At 40.4% G+C, this 25,531-nt stretch overlaps 1 protein-coding gene across 9 annotated transcripts; it reads right to left on the bottom strand.

Moving 5' to 3' along the window:
* Positions 1–2,609: 2,609 nt before the first annotated feature.
* On the bottom strand, positions 2,610–25,096 carry RHOH (ras homolog family member H). 9 transcript variants are annotated; one of them, XM_068188915.1, is made up of 4 exons: positions 23,632–25,096; positions 22,681–22,802; positions 18,992–19,096; positions 2,610–6,345 (listed from the first exon to the last, which is right to left on the bottom strand). In XM_068188915.1, exon 4 carries the CDS (start codon positions 6,124–6,126, stop codon positions 5,551–5,553), a length of 576 nt encoding a protein of 191 aa, XP_068045016.1. In that variant the 5' UTR covers positions 6,127–6,345; positions 18,992–19,096; positions 22,681–22,802; positions 23,632–25,096; the 3' UTR covers positions 2,610–5,550. The 9 variants fall into 9 exon arrangements, with proteins under 9 accessions (XP_068045016.1, XP_068045018.1, XP_068045017.1 ...); XM_068188917.1 differs by lacking the exon at positions 23,632–25,096 and adding an exon at positions 23,040–23,400 and having other exon boundaries at positions 22,681–22,798; XM_068188916.1 differs by lacking the exon at positions 23,632–25,096 and adding an exon at positions 22,899–22,966.
* Between the last annotated feature and the right edge of the window lie 435 nt (positions 25,097–25,531).

Genomic DNA, 25,531 nt, shown 5'->3' with positions numbered 1-25,531 from the left:
GAAGAATACTGCATCACTGGCCTTTAAGCATCAGATCTGGTGTCACAGTGACAGATAAATGAAAGTGTTAAGGCAATAGCCAGAAACACACTTAGCATTTTATATATTTAAAAAACTGAGCTTTCTAAGAAAGAGAAAAATCAGCAGTGCTTATGAGTTAGAAGAGGTTTGGCATATAAGATGTCTCCCTCCAGCTGCTTCTACTTAATTCATCTGCCAAGTCGAGAAGTATCAGCCTTGGGTCTCTCCCCTTACACCCTGAGACTGGCTGTGCAGCTTCGGCCACCACTGCCCTGACTGTGGCTAGCAGACAGCCAGCAGACACAGCCACATCCTGAGCAGCTGACATTTGCAAGGGATCTTGCTTTTCTAAGCAAAGCCATCTCTTTTGAAAGTCTCACCCTTCTGTGGTAGCTGGACAGCAATGGAGCATTTTGGGAAGGTAACCAAGGGAGTGAAGGGAGACACCCAGGTCTTGGCATGCCAGGTGTCCCAGATCAGCTTGCATCCTCCGAGGCACAGTCCAGAGCTGCTGGGATGCCAGTGGGAGCCAGTGCCACTGGAGACTTCTCAGAAACACCGCGGACGCGGGCGAGTGAGCGCCTCACACCAAGCGAAGACACCAATCGTCGTTTCCTTCCTCTTTTCCAGAGACAGAAACAACCACCACCACCACACAGAGGCCCATGCCCTGCTGCTCCGCCCTCTATGAATCATACCCAGGCTGAGAGGAGCAACGACAGAAATGCCCCTGCCAGCCTTGTGTAGGGCGGTTGTGAAAGACCTGAGACAGATATGTCACTCATTCACATCATTACCAGAAAGGCAGCAATAGCTATTCTTTTGTTTGCTAATAACTCACAGCTCATGAAGGCTGGAGGCCAGCTCCCCACGCTCAGGAAGGGATATGCCACAGGGTTTAGCTCAGTGCTTTGAGACATCCCCCCTCCTTCCACCTCCAAAATGCAGCAGCTGGAGCCCAGCTACCAGTACAACAGTGGCTGCAGAAACCAGGCCTCGGCAATGACTTGGATACTGACACTGATTTTAGAAATGGCACACAAAATAAATGTGTAACTGCAAGACCACCTGCAAGTGACAGAAGTCTGACTGAGGCAGGGCCAGCTCTGTTTGCAGAATAGGGCAATTGCCTATGGTGCAGGTAAGAGAAGCCTCGAGGAGCATCTCTTCTGTCCTGCTGAGTACACAGGGCAGCTTCATAGTGATGCTCTTCTGCCTCACGAGTGACCTTGGACCCCGCTGACACACAGAGGTTGCAGTGTCACAACGCAATGCAGCGAGAGGTCCAGGACATTAGAAAGACCACCACAGCTGTAGCTAAGCAGCTGTATAACCACATAAACACCTAGATACACTCAAAAGTGGTTTTCTCCCTGAATTTTGCTTTCAATAACTGGCTGCTCAGAGCACAAGGTGAAGGGCACACAGGTCTGCTATGAAAGGTACACGCTGATAACTAGTCAGCTCTTACCATTGCGAAGGAAATCTCTGAGATGTAAAATACATTTCCTCATATTCAGGGACAAAAATTCATTATTGTCATTTCAGAGCAAGGGAGTTTGGCTAATCCAGTTGTGGTCATATCTGGCTTGTTTAAGAAGCTGAGCTGACTTGTAATTAAGTTAAGGTAGTTAACTTGTTCACAAAGGCAAGAGCAGACAAGCATTCTGATATTCTGAAATGAAGCTTTTTATTCCTTTTATATTAACCTGAGCTGTGTGCAACCAAAGCACTAGGAGAAAGTGCTAAAAAGATATGGATGGCCCCATTTATTAGAAATTATTCTAATGGCTGTATTCACTCAAATGCCATAGTAATACAGGAAAGGCTGAGATGTTGAGAGTGCTGACATTTCTTTTTCCTTCATATCTGATCCCTCTGGTGACTTCTTTTATAATGGTGCCATATATAGAGTCCCTTAAACACATTTTCTTTATTAACACAAGCATTAGCTAGTTTGTGTTCACAGACTTTAGTAAACACAGAGTATCCACAAAAAATACACAAAAATTTTCAAACTGTTAATTGCAAATATCAGGCAAAACAGTATCAATTATATCTAGCAAGCTTGAATAATTTTCCGTATGAAAAATCGGGGGGGCAAGAATGATGATTTGAAACATATTTTTACTATTTACTTGTAGAAAATATTTATATTGTGTGCTGCATATGAAGAAAGTTTAAAAGCCTAGGAAATCTGTATTTAAAAGAATCCTTTAAAAAAATTAACCTGTTTTAATAGCAAGCAAAAAAGAAGATTAGCAACAGAACAACAAACTGAAAGGGATCTGTTTGAGAAGGTAGGAAAATATTTGGGCAAGGTCTCTTCCCTCAGCTGAAAGCCTGACCCAGCTGAGGCAGGGCTGCACATTTTTTGTGTTTTGCTGTTTTTCAAAGCAAAAGAAGCTGAAATTCCACATGTGTCATTTTAATGTATTTTAAATACCAGAGCCAGATTTTAACCTCTGAACAGTACCCAGGGACCCTGTTACCCAAGTAAAGACAAGTAAAACCACCCTGGAAGGGTTTCACAGGACACCTAAGCAGTCCCTCGTTGTTCCCACCACAGAGAACAGGGCTGCAGTTGTGCAAGCTGCAAACCCCGATATACCACTTGGCCAAATCTTCATCTGAGTTCTACTGCATCTAGATTTCAGCCTCTGTTTTGGGGTTGCCACACTTTTTGAGCACATTGGTTCTATAGCTCAGGGAAAACCGCATAATTACAGGCACTAAAATATATGTGCTTCACAGTTTGCTCCCAGTGAAAAGTGCCTTTTAGCTCTGAGAGTCTGAAAATAACCAGGCTGTGAAAATTTGAACTGTTTTTTTCACAGAGCACAAAACCAAAATCCCCATTACTTTATACTCTTTCCAAACTGATTTTAAAAATCAGCTGGCTTCCAGTGGCCTCACACTTTGCACTGGCTCTAGAATGCACAATCAAGAGTATATCAAGCCATCCCTAAATTTTGTGTGTACCCTGTTATCGTCAGTTCAGACATCTCAAAGAAGCCTATCCACTTGGCTACATTGAATTGCAACAGACATTGATTTCTTAATTTTGTAACACACCATAACAAGTTTTGTGAAGCTAATACAGATGAGATGAGATGAGATTTTCAGTTACAGTATGATTCTGAAGCACGTCTTTGTCTGGCTTCATCTGTGATAACAATTCTGTGGAGCCTTTTGGTGCCCGAATGTGGCACTTTGCGGTAGATACCACAACACAACATTCTCACCTGGTGATTACTGCTCTTCAGCACATAAAATCTGCATGAACTGTTGTAAACAGACTTTAACCCACTGAGGGAAAAAAAAAAGACAATTGAATAGAGCATTCTGGCAAAAATATGTCTTAAAAATAGTTGAAACCAGGTATTAAATCCATTAGTGAAGTAGGGAATATAACAAAAATGTCCCCAGTTGTAACAGATTTGAAAATTCATAACATGACATTTTTCATGCAATCTTTAATGTTCAAACTGTAACAATGGCTACTTTTAAATTAGAGTCACAAAACCTAAGACTTCCAGTGGAGAGGTGTTGCAAGAGTTGACATGTAGAAGTATATTTCTCCCAAAAGCCAGAAGATTTTTAACCGAGGACTGCAAATACTTGGCCATTTGTGTAACTCTACACAAGTACAATGCCATTCAGATTCTTTTACAAATATGTCAGTTTTAGTGTTTCAGTAACAAATCAACACTTGAGATGAAAGAGAAGTAAGAAAGAGAAGAATTCAGGGAAGATGGGTGGTGACAGAAGTCCCTGTCTTGTGCGCTCAGGTGCAGAAGTTTGTAAAGATTTAAGGCTGATATAAAAATATGAGACCAGGATGAGATGAGATCTCAGATGAGACCAGGATATTTTTATGATCAGAAGCCTCCCTTACAATCAGGTTGATGAGCAGTAAATATTCAACAGTCTAGAAGCTGGCAGGACAATCACAACACCAGGTGTTCTGTGTCCCACTGGTAATCAAGGTACCCACAGTGTAAATACTTGCTCACCTACATCACAGGTGAAATAATCTTACTGGGCTATGTGCCACCTTTAATGGCACCACGCTATAAGCCCCTCAAAAGTTATTTCCTAGCCAGCTGAAGGACAGGAAAAGGGACAAAAAAAAATCTTACTGCACTAAGAAATTCTCTTGGGATGAGACAAATCTGCGAGACCTGAGAGGGGTGCAGGACAGAGGGGACAGATAATATGAGAAGGAGGGGACCACCGCAACTCTCAAGAAATGTACAGCATTGTGTCTTGAGCCCACTTCATCTTCTAGCAGAGTTCTCTTACACACCTAAAGTTTCCATTTCCTTATCCTGCCTTTCTGTGCAGAGGGGTAACTTGGCCCCAGTACATACATCAGGATTTGGCTCCCAGACTTGACAAGCTCCCCATGATGTAAAGCCTGTTTCAGTCTTACTTGGATACAACCTAGGCAGTTATACTTAGGATGCAACTCAAAAAACGAAGTCATTTAGCCATTCTAAAAACACCCATTCAAACTTGCTATGTACTCAATCTTTTACTAATGTAGGTGACGGGTTTCATTAAATACACTGCTTTGAAAAAAGTGTACTAAAAATATGTGAGAATATAAGTGCTTATGAAAAAATATCTTCCATCTCTAGAGACTGAAATCTTTTGCTTGCAGAATTACAGTAGGGACAACAGAGGTGATGGTAGCACAGGCTCATCCCTGCCAGCCCAACCATATGTCCAAACCAACCCTGTCTGCAAGCCCTGAGGTTGTAAGCCAGTGAAGTCTAGGAAGAATCAGATTAGTTTCCCACCTTTGACCACGTTGCTGAGGAACAATATTAAGGTAACAAATCTCACAAAACTGCAGGAGACAGCTGTCAAATGTCACTAAGTTTTGATTACTCCTATGCTGGACATACTGATGACTGTTATGCAATGACTCAGGCACGTCTAAGGCTTGCCTGCGTGCCATTTATTACATGGATAGGACAGTTCATTTCTGTGGTTAGCTAAAGGGAGAACCTCCAAAATATTAAAACAAACTTTTGTGATTTTTCAATGATATATCCAAGAGTCCTCTAAATAAAATACACATTGGTCAGGTTTTATATACTACATTCTCAAGTAAAAAAAAAATCCACAAGGACAGAGTTGGGGGCTGATCCAGGCAGAATTTTGTCATTAAATAAATGCAGATGCAGACAAACCAACAACTGAGGAACACTGACAGAAACAAAACCAAAATCAATACTGCTGTTATCTGTAGATCTGCAGGCCAGGCCTGCTGCAGTTCAGGCTTGCAAAGTCCAAACACAGACATGTGAATAAGGGTATGCACCTTTCATTTTTCTAGATAGCGCCTGTGTGTTTGAGAGGGAAGAGGATCAGATAAAGAGCACACCTGTCCCACAAGAGGCACCTGCACTGTAGTCCTGTCAGGAGCCCTCCTTTGATTCACCTCCCATTCTCTCTGCTGCAGCGTCTTTGTGAGAAAAGAGAAAGAACAAATATGAGCAAAACCACTGCTGACAGTCCTCAAAAGATCTTGCATTCATTAATGGAGAAGAGCTTCCGCCTGTTCTGCCTTTTGGCTTGGTTGACGGCTGTCCGCACAGCATACTCAAACACCTGCTGCACGCCCCTGTTGCTGAGGGCAGAGCACTCCAAATAGCCTTTGGCTCGCACATCCTGGGCGAGCCGCTTTCCATCTATAGGGCTGATGCAGGAGGAACTGTAGGGACCCATGTCACGCTGGTCAGTCTGAGTGGCCACCACCAAAACAGGGATGCGGGGCAAATGGCTGCGGATCTCGCTGATCCATTTGTTCCTCAGGTTCAGAAAGGAATTATGGTTTGCCACCGAGTAGCACATTAATACCACATCTGCCTGTTGGTAGGAGAGGGGGCGAATGCCTTTAAAGGCATCACTGCCAGATGTGTCCCAAAGACCTAAGCTGATCTGTATGCCATCCATGAAGACATCCACTCCAGTATTTTCATATACAGTGGGTCTGTAGTCATCAGGAAAAGTCTCAGAGGTGAAACGTACCAAGAGAGATGTTTTCCCAACGGCAGAGTCTCCCACCAGAACACACTTGACTGAATCCAGCATTTTATTAAAGTCCAAGGCCAAGAGTGCGGTCTCAGCGCAGCAGGAGCAGGATGGAGAGATGCAGTAGCCTTAGAGGTCTTCTATATAACTTCCATTTAGTGAGAAACCATCCAAATATCTTTACTTGTTATTACTTGATTCCGCCACTTGAGACTAAAATTTCATTTTCTCCCACATGACTCTGTCAGTTTTAAATCTTCAATAAGTCAAATGACGTTTCTGGAAAGTAAAAATAAAATGTAACATTTATAACTCACAGAGAACAAACCATTCCTCATCAACATAAAGATGCCAGGACACGTCTTTGGACAGGCATGGCCAGTATCCCTTACTGAGGATGATGAACTTTTCCATTTCCTCACAGCCAGCTGTGTGTGCAACAGCCATTTGCATAAATAACCTTCTTGTTGCTCCACAGGGGCTAACAGTCTTAACACTATTACCATTTTCCACTGCCACAAGTTATTTTTTCCCTCAGTTGTCTACAGACTAATAAAATTAATTTGGTATAACTGCTACTAGTATGCTGTGAGACATTCCCTGCCACTGACTTTTACCAAGACTGACAGAATCCTGAATCCTTAAATGATCAGTTCAGATTCCCTTGAAAATGTAGTCAGCAGAAAAAAGCTCTTTGCTAACCAATTTGACTATTTAAACAATCCTATAGGAAACAGTAACACAGAACCACTTGTGACAATGAGGAAGCAAAGACATCAGGAGTGAATCTCAAGTCACATGAACCTAAACAATTTTTAAAAGCAAAGAAAGATTCACAGGAAGAAAACTCCAAAAAGAGGTTAATTTTTTTCTTACAAATTGCTTTCAGCAATCAAGAAGCACAAGCCAAAGAAAGCCCCACTACCAATGCCTGCCCCAGACAAAATTTCATTTGAAGGGAATATAACTGTCCTGGCATTTACTCTTATAAAACTGAACTAAGAGTACTCTTCAGAGTATGCAATTCCTTTTGAGCTCCTGCCAGCATTCAGTCAAATTTTCCTATTTTGAAAGCATTTGTTTCTTCCCCACTAACTGTGTGAAAGATTCACTGCTCACACAGGGTGACACACAAGATGCTCCAAAAATCACTAACAGCAAAACTGAAGACAAATTAGTTCTAATGATCAAGAGTAATTAAAAAGAAAGTATCATTGCATAATTTCAAAATGCCATGTGTTTGTTACATAAATAATATATTTCTGTTTCCTTCATATATGTAGAGAGACATCACAGCTGAAGGCTATTTGCAGAGAAACAAATGATGGCCACAAAGGGCATATACTGTATTTTACGGTAACACTCTTCACTTTCAGTACCCTAACACACCACCTCCCTCCCCCTTTATTTCCAATACACTCCAAGCTTTGGCTTACTCCACAAAGAGGGGAAAACAAAGGAAAAGTGCTAGATGAGCTTAGAGAGAACATTTCACAGGTACAGACAAGTGCTATTGGCCCCGCTTTCATTTTGTGTGGAGGCCATGCCCTACCTCCTCTTGTGCTGCTGGCACACCTGCATCTCTCCCACCAGATGGCCCGGCTGAAGGAAGGTGTGTGGCCGGAGCACATTGCTTTCTAGAGGTGGCACCAGGTCTGGGGGCTGTCCCTGTGCGTGCTCGAGTTACGGTATCGACAGGAGTCATTGCAACAGATGGAGCTTCCTGGCCTGCTGGCGAGACCGCGCTCCCAGCGCTGCCGCTCGCTTCTAGGAAGTGGGATGGAAGCTGAGGCTGCTTCACGGCATTCCTGGCTGCCGGGAAACAGGCTGCTCTGTGAATTTAAGTTTTAGTGGCAGCAGAAGAAAATTTGCTTTTAAAGATTCATTAGGTCTAACTCCACTCTCTTGCCTTCTCTGTTCTCCAAACAAGCTCTCAAGGGAACTAAACAAGACCTTTACAAAACACATCTATGAAAAATTCAAAAAGCATATGTGGGATAAACATTCATTGCTTATATGAATAATAATCTCTCTTGCAGAGTATTCTATTTCAAAATTGGGTCAGCAATATAGTTTGAAAACACCTCAATTTCACAAGACAGTAGTGTCCTATTCAGACAAAGTTGCATATTCTCAGGAGAAAGTTGCCATGTACCAACTATCCTTTTCAGAACATTTCTTTGGTGCGAGTAGTCCTCAATGCCTTCAGGTTCATTATTTTGTGCACATTGGAATGTGGGATGAAATAAGGATATCCAAAGCATGACTTTTGCAATTTCATAAATGCCAAAACAGAGAAAGACATAAAAGGATTGTTCTCGCACTCAACTTGTTGATTACTTGTTATTAGGCTGGTTATTTTGAAAGAAAGTATAAAAATTATTAAAGACTGAAAGAGATATTAAGGACTAGTGAATATGGCTAGTTGACAGACAATAACAGAAGCTAAAATATTCCACTGTGACAGTGCAGAATTGTTTTGCACTGGCTCTCAAAGTAAATATTGTTCTACATTCCATCAGTGAATAATAAAAAACCCTGATATATAACAAGGTCCATATTGTGATCCTGTGGACAAATTGCCCTCAATGGCCCTGATCTTGCCTTTCCTAACAACAATTCATGTGCCTCCATATATAATCAGGACTACATATATGCATATTGAAGTATTACCTGTAATTAGGCACATAGCTGGTCCTTGTTGCAGCCTCAGGGTAAGAGTAGCATTAGTGTATTAAAATAATTACACAAGTTCACCTCACTGGATAGAAAACACTTGATTAAACATCAATAAAAACCAGTGTCCTTTAAAGAACAGTATGTCAAAGTGTCCTTTAAAAACAGTACTGGGTACTTCTGTGCCTCAGTATACAACCAGTTGCATAAATATTTGCAAAAGTTTTTGTCCCTTTCTCTCATATTCTGTCTTGGTCCAACAGCACAGTGTGCTACAGCCATTACAAGATTGCAGAAAATCTTCTGATCACAAATCAGAGATGGAGTCTAAGCTGCTGAGGCTTTTTTTTTCCTCCAACAATTTGATTTTCAAAAATTTACTGACTTTATTGAGATCATTTTGTATATGGAATTCAACATATAAACCTGTATCTTCTTTTACACTTTTTTTTGCTTATGCTTTCATCACTCATAACAATAGAAGATATTATTTGTATAGTAAGGTAAGAGCTTTTATTAAATCACTAGGTATAAGAATGCATGTCTTATTCTTGTGTGGTCAAGCCAAGTAGTGATCTTTAGTAAACTTCAGGTTTTGCTCCCTCTGTCTTTGGAATACAGGCACTAGTGTGTGGTTACAGAGATCTAGGACATCACTGATGATGTGAGCGCAAGAAGCCCTACAACAGCCGCTCTTTGGCAGTGTCTGACCTGCACCTCAGTAATCTCATGCAGGTAAAATGCCTCACACTTGATCATGGCTGAATATGATTCGGAGAAGGTGAGTGGGGTTGCCAACCTGCAATGGGATGGGATGAAAAGCAGAGAACAGCAGCAGGTAGAGGATTCAAGTGAACATACATCCCATGAAAAACAAATCTGGTATTAGCTGAAAGAACTGTACCAACAAAGGAAAGCAGGACTACTGTATCAAAAGGGGTAAGTTTATCAGCTGAAGCAAATGGGATTTTCATTTATGCCAAGAATATCTCCGGCATCTACTATAAGATCATTGTGAACATGACTCGCTATGGCTAAACATCTCTGCGTGATGGAGAGCATCTTATGGGGGAAAATAAAAACAGTCAGGAACTTCCAGTTTCAAAATCTATGTTAGATACTGATAGTGCACACTCAGGTAGGTTGGAATTTCAATGGAATTAGCTCATACCTAAACAAACTATGCAGGCAAACAACCAGCTTTTTAGATCAGTCACAAAATGCTTCAGAGAGTTAAAGCAGTTAACATGCTAACTATTATTGCCATTATCTACTCCCTACCTCAATTATATCTCAGCAGAGTTCCTGTTAATGTCAGGATAACAGCAGATTAATTTTTCAGTTTGAGCACTGTGTATGCTAGTTCTTGAAGAGACTTGACATGGCAAGGAAATTTAAATATTTAGACTAATAGAAGAGGTTGAAACCCCAGGAGATACTTCCACTAGCTGTGCAATGCTTGAATGTACATACTGTCTTTGCCTACCTACTCTACTCTTATAAGTCCCACCTCACACAGAGGTGGGGTCTGCAAAACAGTGCCCACTATAACCACTGCTCCTTCCAATTGCACCACAGATACATAAGAACTCTCCTCACATCCCTTAGCTAAACACACTCAAGGAGAGGAAGGAGGCACAAAGACTACCCTCACTGACCAGAAGAGTGTGCAGCTTTGCACCTTCACCTCCTTGGACACAGTGGGCACTGCAGGGCATGGACAGGGCCTGAGAACAACTCCTGCAAGCAGGAGAGGGAGGAGGAGGAAGGCTGGCAGGAATCAACACAGGGCAGAGACGCTGTTGCCTGGTTAGTGACAGCACACAGAATATGCAGCCCTTGTGACACAGAAACTGTGGCTGTTGTGACTCCAGTTTGGATGCTCTGCTAGGTCACCAGGTTGTCAAGGTCACAATACCTGGTTTTCAGCTCTGTGGATGCAGTGTACTGGCTCCATTCAGATACAAACCTCCAGACTGATTCCACAGCATAGGTCTCCTGAAAACTAATCCATTAGCTGCAGTCCGTCTGGAGACTGTAAGCAAATAGCTCCTTGCTGCACCTGTCATGCATTCACTCAGCTGATTCTCTGACACCTGCATTAGCTGCCTCTTGTTTTCTTAACTCCTTTCAAGACAATTTTGATCTCTAGCCCTGTCTTGCCAATCAACCTCCCTCCACCTCAGAGAGTGTCAGCGTTTCAGTCCATAGTGGCATTCAGTGGTGGCACCACTGGTTCACAGCCTGTACCTTTGCAAGGTGCTGCATCTTTTCCCCAGACTACTCCACCAAAAAATCTCCACTGAACTCATTCACTTCCTGAGGTGACTACCACAGCGATCATTGCTATTCCTTGGCCCAAGAGCAAGATGGCAGATTACTCTTGGCAGAATAATTCAGCTGTCTGATATATTTGTAATACTGACAGATTAATAGCCAGATTATCTTTCAAGGTGCTTTTATATTTTAAAGAATTGAAAGGATGCTTAGAAGCTTGGATGAGAGCTTTTATACAGATATTTTATCCTTAAGTACAATAATTTCTTCAATACCTTTCTAAAGTTAAAAAAGCAAACAACATGCAATGACCCCATATTTTCAAAGCCAGGATGTCTTGTCATCTCAATAACAATCTCCTTCCAGAATTTAAAAAATTTGCAGACATAAAAACCTTGGAAATTTTTCTTTTGCTCCCTTGTTTACAAAATTGAAATCCTGTTCCTGTTTTCAAATTTCAGTATTTTATTTTGAAAAAAAAAAAAAAAACAACTAAATTTTGGGTTTAATTTCTAATTTATGAAATTTCAAGAAACCGGAGAACCACTTTTTTAGAAACCTTTGCAAAAAATCACTTCTAGATCAAGACAACACCTGAAAATACCTGTTTCTTTCTCTGGCAGTTTTAACCATTGGAAATTAAGATAAAGATTTATGATAAAATATTCAGTAATCTTGTCAATTTTATTATTAGCAAGGGAACTCACGTTATCAGATTTAAAGCAAATTCCCTCATATTGAGAATGTGAAATCTTGATATAAAACAACGAACACAGACCGATGTTATTTACAAGATTAAATGAGATGTGAAGTCCTAGTAAAGGATGAAACCTTTTTGTGTAACAAAATGTATGTATTGACACACATGTTTACACATTGCACATACATATAAAACTGCTTAATGAGCTATCTTATATTTTAAAAAATTCAATTTCTTTAGTAATAGTACCTATAATAATATATAAGCAATTAATAACAATGTATCTAAAGTTCTATTCAATTCACTATAGTTGCTGAGAAAAACAGTTTAACTCTCATTCTAATTATAGAATTAGACAAAAGAAATACTTATTTTATCTTCAAGAACCCTCTTTCTGTGGCTAATCACACCTTGATTCAGCAATTTACAAATTACACGGGAACACAGACTATTAGAACTACTCCAAAAATTAACAAAAAGCCTGTAAGACTCATGTACTGATCAGAGATCCGAAATCTCTAAATAGAACTCAGTGAGATCTGGCAATGCTAAGTACCCACTTGAAGATTCAAGCCATTAGTCTGAAGTAATTTTTCTCCATGTTTATGGCGTGACATGGTAAATGACAAACTATGTGGCATTCATGGTATTATGGATAATTTTCAAAAGGGATCTATTTTCAGTATAGATGTCCTCTACAAATTAAAACTGGGGTCAATCAAGTGCAGGAAAGTAAGCCCATCAGAAAGGACCAGCTCATAAACCATTCTCAGTTTGATCCAATACCCTCAAAGTCACTAGAAATGGAGCAGCATGTCAGCCTGAAGTTAAGGTAAGCCTAGCGTTCTCCTTCTGCAGGATACTGGATATGTCACCTCTCTTTCCCACCCTTCTCTGTGCTAATTTTTCTCCTCTGCGCTTAAACAGAGAAGAAATTTTTGAGTTTCACTACAGATGTAGCTGTACATGGAGCAGCTGGTGTGCAAATGTCACACCCGTGTACATTCGAGCATAGAAGTCCATCAACCATCTGTCTGCCTGCTGTCCCTCACAGTCACCGTTTAGTTATACACACATATACATACATACATATATACATATATATATATATATACACACATATATATTCACACTGACACAGAGCTGCTTCTGGGTCCAGATGGGGATACAGACACACTTGCAGATGAGCATGAATAAAGTGCTGCGGGCTGACTCCAGTGCTATCACACATACCTATGAATAGTTTTTCTACCTGAATGACTTACAGGTCAAAAGCAAATTTTCAGCAACTCTAACTGCATTGTAGCCAAACTGAAGCCTTGATAATATAAAATGCATTATATTTAAGTAATTGACCTTAATCAGACTACTGTGTGAGTAGAATTATTGACATGTGGAAATGTTTCCAACTTTGGGCCTCAAACCACTTTTTAATGCCACATCCTCTTTTAACACAGTTCAATTTCTTGAAGTTTGAGACAAATCAAAAGGGCATATTTTTGATTTGTCAACATATTTTGATAACATATTTTTGTAGGATTTTTTTTTACAGATTTAACTCTTCAAAATCTCCCCAAAATTTTTATGGCTGTTGAAGTATTCTTTGGCTGTTGAAGTACTCTTTTATTTACAACCTTCAATAATTATTGTGTTTTCTTTCCAATGAGCCTATCCCTACCCCTATTTCTGCTGTTCTTTTTTTTTTTTTTTACCATCTGCAGACACAGGTATCCATTTCTCTTTCATACACAACTTGCATTTCTTACTTCTAAATAATAATTTATAATTTCTCCAAAGAATGATGCATTATTAGCTAGACTGGATGTATAGAAGTCTTTATGCACATATATGGATACACAAAAATATTGAAAATAAATCTGTGCATATTTAAAATCTATTTCAGTGATAGATCAATACATTCGTGCACACAAAAATCACATCCATATGTACATGCATAGGTGTATGTCCATATACATATATATATGGATACATAGATATTAATTCATTGCAAAAGACATAGCTACAGATTACTGTAGGAAACAATGTATTGTGGGCAAGATATCTTACCATCACTTGAAAACCTACATATATATTTTGCATCAAATGGATGCCCTATTGAAATGACCGTGGTCTACATACAGGTACATATGTATTTGTATGCACATGAGCAGAGATTACTGCTGTTCTAAATGGGGATTTGCAATAACCTAGGTATCTAATTGATAGAGTTTTACATATAAAATTACACAGTCACCCATTGTAAACTGTTATATTTCTGCTGTGTATGGAGCCATTACATTTATTAGACCCATCTTTAAAATACATGACAATGACTTGTTGTTGAGGAGATGCATGGATTTATATTAAATCCCGCAGATGTGTGACATGATAAATTGTTAAAACAAACGGGCCTCTCCATATACACGCTTGCATTTGCAGGCAAAAGGGCTTTCCCTCTTTCAGAGCCTGTGCCAAGCCCACTGCAGTGGAGAAGGCTGACTTCTGTGTGTTTTGGCTCTAACCTGCGATAGGACCACACTCCCTGGCTCCCTTAAATGCTACGAAGTAATCAACAGTAACACTATAGCTAAAAGCTAATAGGTGAATGCAACAGGTGGTATAACATGCTCCTCAATGTTAAAAGGTTTTTAAAAATTGCCCTACCATATCTCCATTTTTCTCAATGGATCCCTTGCAAGATCTCCAACTTTACTTTCAGAAGTCTCTTCAGGTTTAATTTTGCTCTGATTTTATAAAAATGCCTAGCACAAAACAAGGAGATTCTCAAGCCTAGATCTTCTCCCCCTAATATCAGAGGGAGAAGAAGGAGGTTCTCCACATTCATTAAGTTATGTATTTGCACAGGTTTGATTTCAGTGGAGGAGGAAAATGTTAGTTAGAACAAAATTAGCCAGTGTTCCATGGAAGATTATTTTTGCATATTTTGTGAGAAGAATCAAGTGTCGGATGTACAAGTATTTTGAGTAGTAATAATGATATTGCAGTTGATCAAACAATACACAATAATGACCTCTTGCTAAAACATAATGATTTGGTTTTCATTTAGGAAGAAATCATATTTACTGTATGTCACCATTCGTTTTGCTGTGATGCACATCAAACTTCGGATGTTCATGAGCAAAGCTAGCAAAAGAAGCAACAATAATTTGGTTGGGCATTTTATAAAACAGAAACTCCCTGATAATTTTAGCTTTTCACCTCTTAGGATTGCCAGCAACAAAAACCTTTTTCTTGTCTGTGCATATATCAGAGTGTTTAAAATCATAGTCCAGATTTCCCATAGCGGGAAACTGCCATCTTTAATATCATTCTTAAATTTTGTGTGCGCACATGTACATAAAAATGGTAAAAATTTGAAGACCTTGCTTCTAAATAATTTCAATTACTTTTCAACTAGCAGATGTGATATAAAACATAAAATTATCACAACTTGTCCTGCATTTGTTGATTTATGATTTTTATCTTTTTGATTTTTTCAATAAATTTTTAAAGGATTTATCTTCCACAATCTATGCCATGACTTCATGCACTATATCCAGCACACAGATAAAATAAGAGATAATACGTATCCAATATACAAGTAGGAATTTTTTTTTCTTACCATGCAGCCTCTCAAGAATTCCTTAATTGAAGCAGATAAAATTAGATAAAATAAATGGGCATGCATACTTGCCTTCATCAAACTGCCTACGTTCCATGCATACTTATGATAAAGCCCAGTCTCAAAGGAACATGCTTTCTTTTTTTTTTTTTTCCTGGAATTAGCACAAGTTATACCTGGTAGCTCAGATTTTATATTGATTTATGTCTTACACCAACCATATGCCAGAGCAGAATATATATTTTAGTTCCTGTTTTCCTTTACTTTCCTCTGATTCCTTTACAACCTCGATCTCTTGCCACCTTTATATAAAACATGTGATACTGCAGACAGCAGGGGGTCATATGGAATAGGTTAAGAGGAGAAAAGACTCTACAACCAAATGTAATACATAAATCCTTCTCACTCATTCTTCAGCTGAGTATTTTGAGAAGTCATTTCATATATTTATAGCTGACATCTACTTGGCTTTCAGTCGGCTTAAAGATCATACGAATCCCTATACTACAGTAAATCTTAGTGCAGAGTTCTTCAGAGGGAAACATAGAAGGTTTTCCTTGATTTTTACATACTTTGAATGAAAATGATCACACATATGAAAAGAGAGATATTTTAGGAGAGAGATGTTTGAACATTATGAGAACATTTCCCATGCTTTATTTTTAAATCCTGATGGACTTGATTCAAACTCAGAGATACTTTACCCAACAGTTTTAATCCAGAATTAAAACTCCACTGAAAGAGATGGGAATTAAAAAACTCACATTTAAATTGATGGAAAATAAAGAGACTACATTAAGGGGTTTTATGACAGCTGTTTCATAATATATTTTTTAGTGAGAAAAACAAAAGCTCACAGGTAATTAGACAGATAATTAATTGACAGGTTAATTAATGGATATTTGAGTATATCAGTAGCTCAGTAACTTCAAACTCCAAAGTCTTTACTGGTTTTTAAGCACAGTCATTTGATGGAAAAACAAGAGGCAAGCTGAAGACTGTGTCCACTGGCATGCCTATCAATGAAAGGAAAGAACAGTTTTCTTGCAAGTTTGAGAGGTTTCATATTTTTCAATGACCATTGCACAGGTCATGCCAAAAGAGACCAAAAGAGACCCCTAGCTACATAGGGGTCTTGGTCTCACACTTTTATATTAGGAGAGCCAGTTTTATCTATATTTTGACATAAATCTGTCTAACCTTCAAAAGCAACACATTGTCACTCATGAGAAGTGGTATCACCAGATGGTACAACAACCTCAAGCTGGCAAGTGTCAGTTACTGGTACTCACGCTTGTGTGTGAGAAGTGGCATGATGCACAGTATGTAACCACAGCCCACTGTGCCAGCTTCTGCCAGGAGAGGTGTTTGCTCCTTTTCCAGCACATGCTGGGTCTTTCCTACGTGACAGGTCACCATGGCTCCCCATTAAGAAATCCCCAAACCACAGCAGAATCCTCGTGTGGTTTCCAGCAGGTTCGTATGTTTTGTCAGGTAAAGAGAAGCATGCCAAGTTCAGCCCCACCCTCACCCCTTAGCAATTTACACTTCTACTTGGCTTCTGTAACCAAAGACCAAATGCAATTGCTCATGCAAAAGCAACACAGCGCAGATGCAGCAGCAGGCAACTGTGCAGGGGGGAGCGATAAAGGGTCTGCGATAAACACAGGGCACGGCCACAAGCAAGGCTGGGCAAAAATCACTCCTCACCCGCTCTGCAGGAAATGCATGCACACACCAAGTGCTCAGACCATGCTCCCTCCCATCCTCCAGCCACCCTGTCAGCAGTGACAGACTGGGACTGCTGGGACTACTGCTCTGTGCCACTTTGCCAGCTGCTCATATTAGACCTGATACACCAAGGTTTGTAGCCATGACTCCCAGTATTCACACTCTGCATTGCAGAGGTTTCACAGGCTTCAAAAGTCTCCCCTTCCACTGTATACTCATCCTCCTGGTGGATTGGAAAGGTTTTCCAGTTCTTCACTGACATAAAAATTAAAGGACAACTAATTCTTGCTAAGCAAATATGAAACTCTTCTTAGTTTCATGAAAAAGGCTACAGCCCACAAATTTTGTTGTTACAATGCTTTGTTGCATTTGTGTGATCCTGCCCAGCATCTTAAAGCCATAAATGCTTTAATAGTGGGCTTGAGACAGCTGCAGCCAACTTCCTTTCTTAATTGCTATGTTGGGGTTATCTCAAAATATTTTTCAGCTGTAAGTTGTGTCATAGCATGGAAACATTTGAAAACTGCAGATTTAATAAACCACACAGCACTAGCCAAAAACACAAGAACCTAATTTGGGAATGTTGTTAAGCTGTGTGGTGTGATCTCTAAAATGTTACATCAAGACTTTGAAAAAGGCAAGTTTTACAGTTACTTATTTTATCTCTTTTCAAACAATAATCAAAAGCACTATAGAAAAATCTCCAATTTATGATTTTATGATCAATGTCAATCAAATTAATCACTTGAATCGTGCATTCAGTAACATTCTACTGTTTCTTAGGGAAAACTGTGGAATCACAGCACCAAAATTTCACAAAGAAAATGGGGGGTTAAGAGGTAATTTTCACAGAAAATCTTTTACATTAAAGTGCCTAACCCACCTGGTGCTATACATCTAGAACTGCACAGCAAAAGCAAGAGGAGAATCAGCAGAATTTCATCTCCCTGCCTGGGTGTCCTCCTGGCTGGTTATCAGAAAGCATCACTGAGAAAAGCTCCTTGGGAGCTTCGGCGGGTACAGACCCACTGCTCTGCAAAAGAGGCGAGCCTGTGAGACCGCCACCACGCTGGCTGCTCATTTCCTGTGTGCTCTGGGTGTGCTGCAGATCACCCACTTACATCTTGGAGGATTTATATGGCTTGCTCCTCACTGTACAAGAGATTACTTCCCTAACATCACTGGCACTAGCAGTTGTTACCAGCAATGTGACTTTAGCATCAGTTTCTCCATTTTGAGGCCTGATGCTCTTCTGCTATGAGATGATTTCACATCGCTTTGGCACAGTAAAATTACCTTAAAATGGGATTAAATTACAGTAATTTACAGCCATGTTGTCCTGCTGATGGCCTATGAACCTTGCTATATATGAAAATCAAATCCATTTTTAAATTAAGATCTTTGGTCTGGAACTTAGTAAGTACAGATTACTTATAAAAACACTGATTCTCTATAACTACAAACCTACAGATTTTCCTGGTTTGCAGCACCTAATCTGGGGAATGTAAAATTTGGTATTATGCCTCACTAAGACCTACTCTCTAAACTTAGCAGGAACCAAGTGCATATGTGGCTTTTTGACCCTGCAGTTACTGCCCAAATCTCAAACATGGTATTCACATGAAGTCTGTACCCACTTTCTCTGGTAGCTTTGACTCTATTTGTATGATAGATCTTCAGACTGGTCTCAGAAAAACTACATCAAACCCCCTTTTAAAGTCAAGTAAGTATACACATATGGTCCTTCTTACTGGAAAACCACAAACACACCAGACACTGATACAAATAGTGGGGTTGAAAATGTGGAATATGAAGGAGCACAATATAAGGTACAATCCCACCTTATTCCAACAGCAACAGGCACCAAAATTTGCTGACAGATGTGCCTGTTAACAACTAACTCATCTCATTTACCATACCTTTTTCTTCTGCAAGTATTTTATTCAGGATAAATCCCACATTAAAGCTGGCTTCTGCCAGATGCCACAGTTCAACTCCTGCCCCATCCAAAGGTGGAAACACAGCTGAAAGGAGAAATTAGAAAATCTTAAATCCACATTCAGATGTTTTGCGGGGATTTGTGTCAGAGAGATGGTTCCAGCCTCAGTGTGCTTTATCCTCATTCACCTTTCAGATTAACTGCATCTCACTGGCAATGTGAGAAGACCATTCCATCACACTAGAGCATCACAAGATGTGAGGAGAATCTGGAAATGGGTGTGCACAGATGTGCACACATGCACATACACACATACTACTCTGTAAGGGGACTCCACACCCTAAGCATGCCACAGTCGGATCAGAAAGCAGAGAAGAAGCCATTGGAGTGACCTGAACACAGAGTTACAGATGTGGCCATTTAGATGGAAATATTCCATCTCAGAAGGTGGCACAGGCATTTGTTAGACCCAGCAGGGCCAGGCAGCTGCTGGAGCCAGAGTCAGCCACAGATATGCTGTCAAATTAAAAATACTTTGACTCTCGCTCCAGTTCTAAGAATGTGTTTCTAAAATTCTCACAATAAAATCTTCACCTAAGTTTGTTTGGGAATATTTAAGATGAAGCAGAACAGTTTCCTCACAAGCATGATATACTTCACAAACAGGGAAGAAGACCATAATTTGAAATGTTGCAGATTTATACATGTCTATCACTTCTGGGTTCATAGTTCATACAACAGAAAAGGGTGTCAGAATCAGATCCACCATCTTGAGAGTAACTCACATTTTTTCTTCTTTCTTATATCAGTTAACATGTAAGAAACTAGCATTGTACAGCCCATCACACCCCTTTTTCTATTTTATATTCAGCCTTTTTACTCTGAGGTAGAAAAAAACTCTGGAACAAATGAAAATACAGAAAGTGCACGATCTAGGCCAGTGCATAATTGTATATCTCAACACCAAGCATTTAACAGATGGTATTTAGCAGAAAAGTAAAACTGATTATGTGAACCAACTTCACAAACTTATTAGTAAAATTAATTAACATAAGAAAACCAAAAAATATTGAATTTTATCCAGAATATCAATTCACATTAAGATTCCTAGGGAAAAAAAAGGCAATGAACTCACCAGAGGCAGGAAGCTGCAAGAGGCTGTTGAAAATAAACATTAAAGAAGTCAACTGTCCTAGATGAGATAAGGGAAGAAAAAAAGAAGAGTGGTGTTCTGTGCTCCTGGCTTTTTCAGATAGACTTCTTTTTTAGCAGATTAGAACAATTATATAATTGAGAAGACAAAAGATCCAAAAGCTCTAAAGGTAACCAAAAATGCCTGCACATACAGGCCAAAGTAGTCCTGGCAACTGGGTCTAGTTCATGTGGAGGCAGCAGTCACAGCAGACCCAGATGCAGTGTGACGAGAAAGAGTGGAGAGGTTTAGCGTAAGTCAGCTTTCTGGGGAGAGCCTCACAGCTCTGCCTCTGTGGGTTTGTTGTGGGTTGGTATATCTTTCTCTCTTTGGTGACTATGGGAGCAGATGTAAAAACCTTGAAGATGGGGGAGGGAGGCAAACCTCCAGGCTGCAGAAAGCTTTCTCTTTGTACTCTGCTGCTCCTACTGTGCTGCCTCCTCCCTGCTACAGGAGCTGTGCCTGCTGCACAGCCCAGCAGTTCAGTACATGCGAGGAGAAAGGAGCAGCAGATCAACAACTGCCAGGCATGGCTACGTGCAATTTACGCTCCAGTAGCAGAAAGACATTTGGGATTTTTCTGCAACCTGGAATATGGCCCTGCCTGGAATATGGCCCTGCCTTTACAGAGGAGTGTTCACGTTTAACTGATTTTGTGCAAAAACCCGGGGCAGGCACTTTGGGCTGATTCAACATTGGTGTACATGGTTTTGTTGTAATTCAGTGAGAATCCCTCTGAAGTTCTGGTCAGGATTGATCAGTAGTATCATTTTATCAGCATGCATCTCCTCTCTTCTACCAGCAAAAGGAGCCTGAGTAGGTGGAGGCACCACAGACATTAAGACTTTCACCTTTCCCTTTTCATAGACAAATTGAGCTGGCCAGATCCACATCACTTCCAGCTACTACAATAACTACCACAACACTGAAAGGAAAGCTGTGATGGTAGTTTCAGGATTTCAAGTGTTATGGTCTATACTTTAGGAGCCATCAGCACAAGAGGTTGTCCACTTTGGATGATCAGGCAATCAGACTGCAGGGAGGGCACTCCTGTCCCATTCTCCTGAAGAAGCCCAAGTGCACTGGCACAGCTGGAGAGCTGTCCCTGAGCTGAAGGCAAAGGGCGTGGATGACCAGTGCAGTGGAATGTCTGGTCCTCAGGCAGAGGCATGAGCACTGGCTTCCCAAGCAGCCTGGAAACCCAGAGGCACAGAAATGGAAAGCAAGTCCTTTTCAGCAAGTATTTTGGGCTCAGTGAAATGATCTCTGACCGTCTCTAGCCACGACACAGCAGAAATGGACTGCCTGATCCAGATCTAACGCTACGCATTTTATGTTCATTGCAGGATGGAAACTTTCTGAAGACTGAATCTAATGAATTGGTCCACATTAATATGACCGTATAATGCACTTCAAGATAAAGTCATACTGCTTCCAAGAAAGATTAAAAATCAACAGAATAATTTACAAGATAAAGCAAAAAGGAAACAAAAAGACAATTTATGTGTAGATGAAAGGCAGTTTGTGCCAAAAATATAAAAATAATATAGCCTATATAAACATGCTGTAAACCTGCTAATGCAAAGCTTGCAGAGCAGTGCTGGCAAATTAATTTGTTTCTTTTCCCTACAAAATGAAATTAATTCAGTTGATTATCAACAGTGATGAAATTAAGGAAGGCTCTCAGAAGGCATTTTCGGAATCCTATCTTCTTAACATCTTCAATCTTCCTTTTAGTTTGAGACAAGATTTTGAAAAAGGGGCTTCAGCGCTTCACTAGTTTATGTGAGAACTCGTGTTTCTTCATTTTCACATAAAACGTCTATTCATCTGTTTTTAACTGGGTTTGGGTTTCCCAGTACCAGCCTAAGCAATCAGGCAGTAAGTTTCCATTGCAATTGTGATAAAGCAAATCAGACACCCAAACATTTTTAAATGTTTCCATCAGAAATATTCAGAACTGTCAGAAGTAGAGAAATAAATACTATTTGCAAATTACACTGATATAAATGTCTTTGGTGATCAAGACCAATTTTAGGTCTGCTACAGAGAGCAGATACTTAAAAATATAACTACTCTTCTCTGTTTCGTGCTGAGATTAATCCAGATGTGAAGCCATCTGGCTAAGTAGTTTGCATTTTGAAAAGAGTGTATCCATCTATAAAATACTTGATAAACAACTTTTGAACTGAGTGAACTCAGCAAAGAAACAAAACTGTTGATTAAGAGACATGTTCTAACATGTCTTGATTTCTACCCATTTCCCTCCACTATATCTGAATGATCTTGACCCAGTAACTTCCCAAAAATAGTTGAATTTGATTTATTTGAGACCTTTCACAGTAATACACATGCTTCATGCATTTGATCCACTATTTCACTTCCAAGAGACCTGGAACTCCAACAAAAGACCCTCAGCTCCATGCACACTGCACATGTAGGTAATTCCAAAGTTAGATGTAGAATTGACACCTGACCTGTTTCTCTTGATCCTTGGTTGTTTGTTGGCTTGGCTTCTGGGAGTTTTTTTGTCTTCCTTACTGCAGTTTTTCTGCTCTTTTTCACCTCTTCATGCTGTGCAATGAAGGGGAACATCTGGCTGTGAGAGAATAGTTAATACATTAAAAAATACATTGCTTCTCCTTTTTTAAAGAATCATAATGAGTCATTATCTGTGACTTTCAGAAACAAACACCTTATTGCAGAAAATATTTATGGGGGCGGAGCAAAGGCTTGCAATTTATTTTTGCATTGAGAAGTAGGCTGACAGCAAAAAATAAAGTCTTAAACCACATGTAACTAAGGGTTTATAAGAAATTGTGTAAAATAACATTACCCAGGGTCTTGACATGGGTCAATCTACAAGAAAAGTCACATTTCTTCTTAATCCACTGCTTTCTGTCCCTCTTGGAGAAAATAGACAGCTGCTGGTGTTAGGAAGGGGGTTGAGATTAAGGAAGGATGCTGTTCCTGTCCTCCCTGCCTAATTTCCTTTTAGTTCTCAGATTCACTCAGCTCTGATTTTGGTCTTCATTGGATAGTGTGGTATGTGCAATGCTCAGGAAGTAAACCATGACACTCTTTAACCCTGCAAGCCTTTCTCCTGTCCTAGATGATCATTAAATCACACAAAATAAAGCTAATTGTTGCTTATGTCTAGCCACTTCACCAGACAAATAAGCAAAACACAAAAAGAAATACACTTATTTTGTGGAAAAAAAAAAAAAAGTCCAATTCTTTTTTGGTATCATTTTCAAAGGGAGGCAGGAAAAATGTATGTGGTCAAGATGCCAGCTGTGTGTTGGGAAAACTGGGATGTGCCTATTTGCTTTCTCCTGAGTTCCTGGGCAGTATAGGGGAAATCAGGTAGGTCGCCTACACACATTTCAGCCTGGGGGTGAGGTCATCCCCTTCCCAGGAACAGATACCTCAGCAAAAGGGAGGCTTCCTCACGGCATGGCAGAGAGCAGGCACAGTAACTTCTGCATTACTCATTGCGAGAGCGCTCGATCTGAAAGAGGAAATGAAAACGCAGTCTCACAAGCACTTCCTATATGGATTTTGGTAAAACTCTCACACATTATTTACTATGTCTTCATGAGTTTAGGCTCCTCAGCAACCTAACGTTGTGGGTTAGCTACCCTTCAGGTTTGGTAGTGAAGGGTCACAAATTGAAGCCTGATAAAGCAGAACCCAAAATCTAGCGTGAGGCAGGTTCCTGACGCATTGTGTGGGCAGAACTAGAGGCCTTCAGAGGGTGAGTCAAATCCCTCCAGAGAAGCCTAAATGAAGGAACATGCTTGAAATGCCACCCTCTCCCTGTGGACTCTCTTGCCTCCTTCCTGAGTTACAAAGTCCAACTTTCAACTCAAACTCAGCTCCTGAGCCCCTTCCCATGCCATTACCTCTTTCTCTTCAGTGACAGGCTTGCCCTATGCTTCAGGTGGCCACAGAGCAGCCCTCCAGCTACTCCTGCTCTGCAGGATTCGGCCTTGAGTTTCCCAGTTTCTGGGTGCAGTACTGAGATGGGTACAAGGCACAAAGCAACTCAGACCTGGGCATGTCTGAGCAGCACAGACCTCTCAGGACCAAAACAGAAAACCCTGACTTGTGCAAACAATGATCAAACTTGGCTTTGGTGCCAAGATTTGGATGCAGTCATCTCCATTCATCCAGAATCATTTTCAAGACTGATGAAGCTCCACACATTAAACCCATACACTTCTGAGGGAAGGCAGGCAGAGATTTCCCCACTTTCTGAGACCACAGCTTTCTGCCATCTCAACTACAAAACCATTCATTATTACTTTCATGTTTCCCCACTGTGTAGAGGTTACTAATTAGTTATTTCTCTGGGATAGCTCTCTTGAGATCAGGTCAGCAACATGGGCTATGTGACAAAACTAACATTTATATACTGAATGTTTTCTTGGAATCTGATACACAGAATATGGTGTCCTAACTTCCTAGCACAATTCCTCCTGTTACATCAGCGTGGAACTGGTGGACAATATATGGGGAGTGATTTCCTCCAGAGTGACATGAAAACCTACAACCCCCTTCTTGAAAGCGAAGCATGCTTAGGAACTGCACTGAGGGTTACTTAACTCCCCCGTGTCTCATTCTGAGACAGCGCAGCATAAAAGCAGTGATATAATATAATCATAGAATGTTTAAGGGTTGGAATGGACCTTAAAGTTCACCCAGTCCCAGCCCCCAGGCCATGGGCAGGGACACCTCCCACTAGACCAGCTTGCTCCAGGCCTTATCCAACCTGGCTTTGAACAATGCCAGTCTTGGGGTGTCCAACAGCCTCCCTGGCAACCTGTTCCAGTATCTGATAACTAATTCAATCTTCTTCCCCCAAATCGGGTACTATTTCCAAAATAACCACCTGCCCTATTGAATGAACAAGAGTCTGTCTGTGTTTGCCTGGTTGTGGTTTTTTTGCTGGCACTCTGGGAAGACATTTGCCACCTCATGGGGCAGACATGGGGCTAAGGGCAGACCTCTCTGACTGGCAGAAGGTGCTCCTGTCCCCCCTGCCTGATTTCCTTTTTGTTCTCAGATTCGCCCAGCTCTGATTTTGGTCTGCCTCAAAGAGTATGGTGTGCGCAATGCTCTGGAAGTAAACCATGACACTCTTGATACCCACTGTATTTAACCCTACAAGTTTTTCTCCTGTCCTAGATGATCATTATATCAAAAAGCTAATTGTTGCTTATGTCTAGCACCAGAGATATAAACAACACATAAAATATATGCTTATTTTGTTTTAAAATAGCCTAATTAATTTTTTTTTCTTAAATTTTCAAAGGGAGAACGTGC

Source organism: Anomalospiza imberbis, chromosome 4 (assembly GCF_031753505.1).
Source record: "Anomalospiza imberbis isolate Cuckoo-Finch-1a 21T00152 chromosome 4, ASM3175350v1, whole genome shotgun sequence".
NCBI classification, from domain to species: Eukaryota; Metazoa; Chordata; class Aves; order Passeriformes; family Viduidae; genus Anomalospiza; species Anomalospiza imberbis.
The sequence above is the reverse complement of the archived record's forward strand: the minus strand, read 5'-3'. Positions and strand labels throughout refer to the sequence as shown.

Bases quoted from the DNA above. Each gene is read 5' to 3' on its own strand.
- RHOH (XM_068188915.1), bottom strand. From the start codon at position 6,126: ATGCTGGATTCAGTCAAGTGTGTTCTGGTGGGAGACTCTGCCGTTGGG.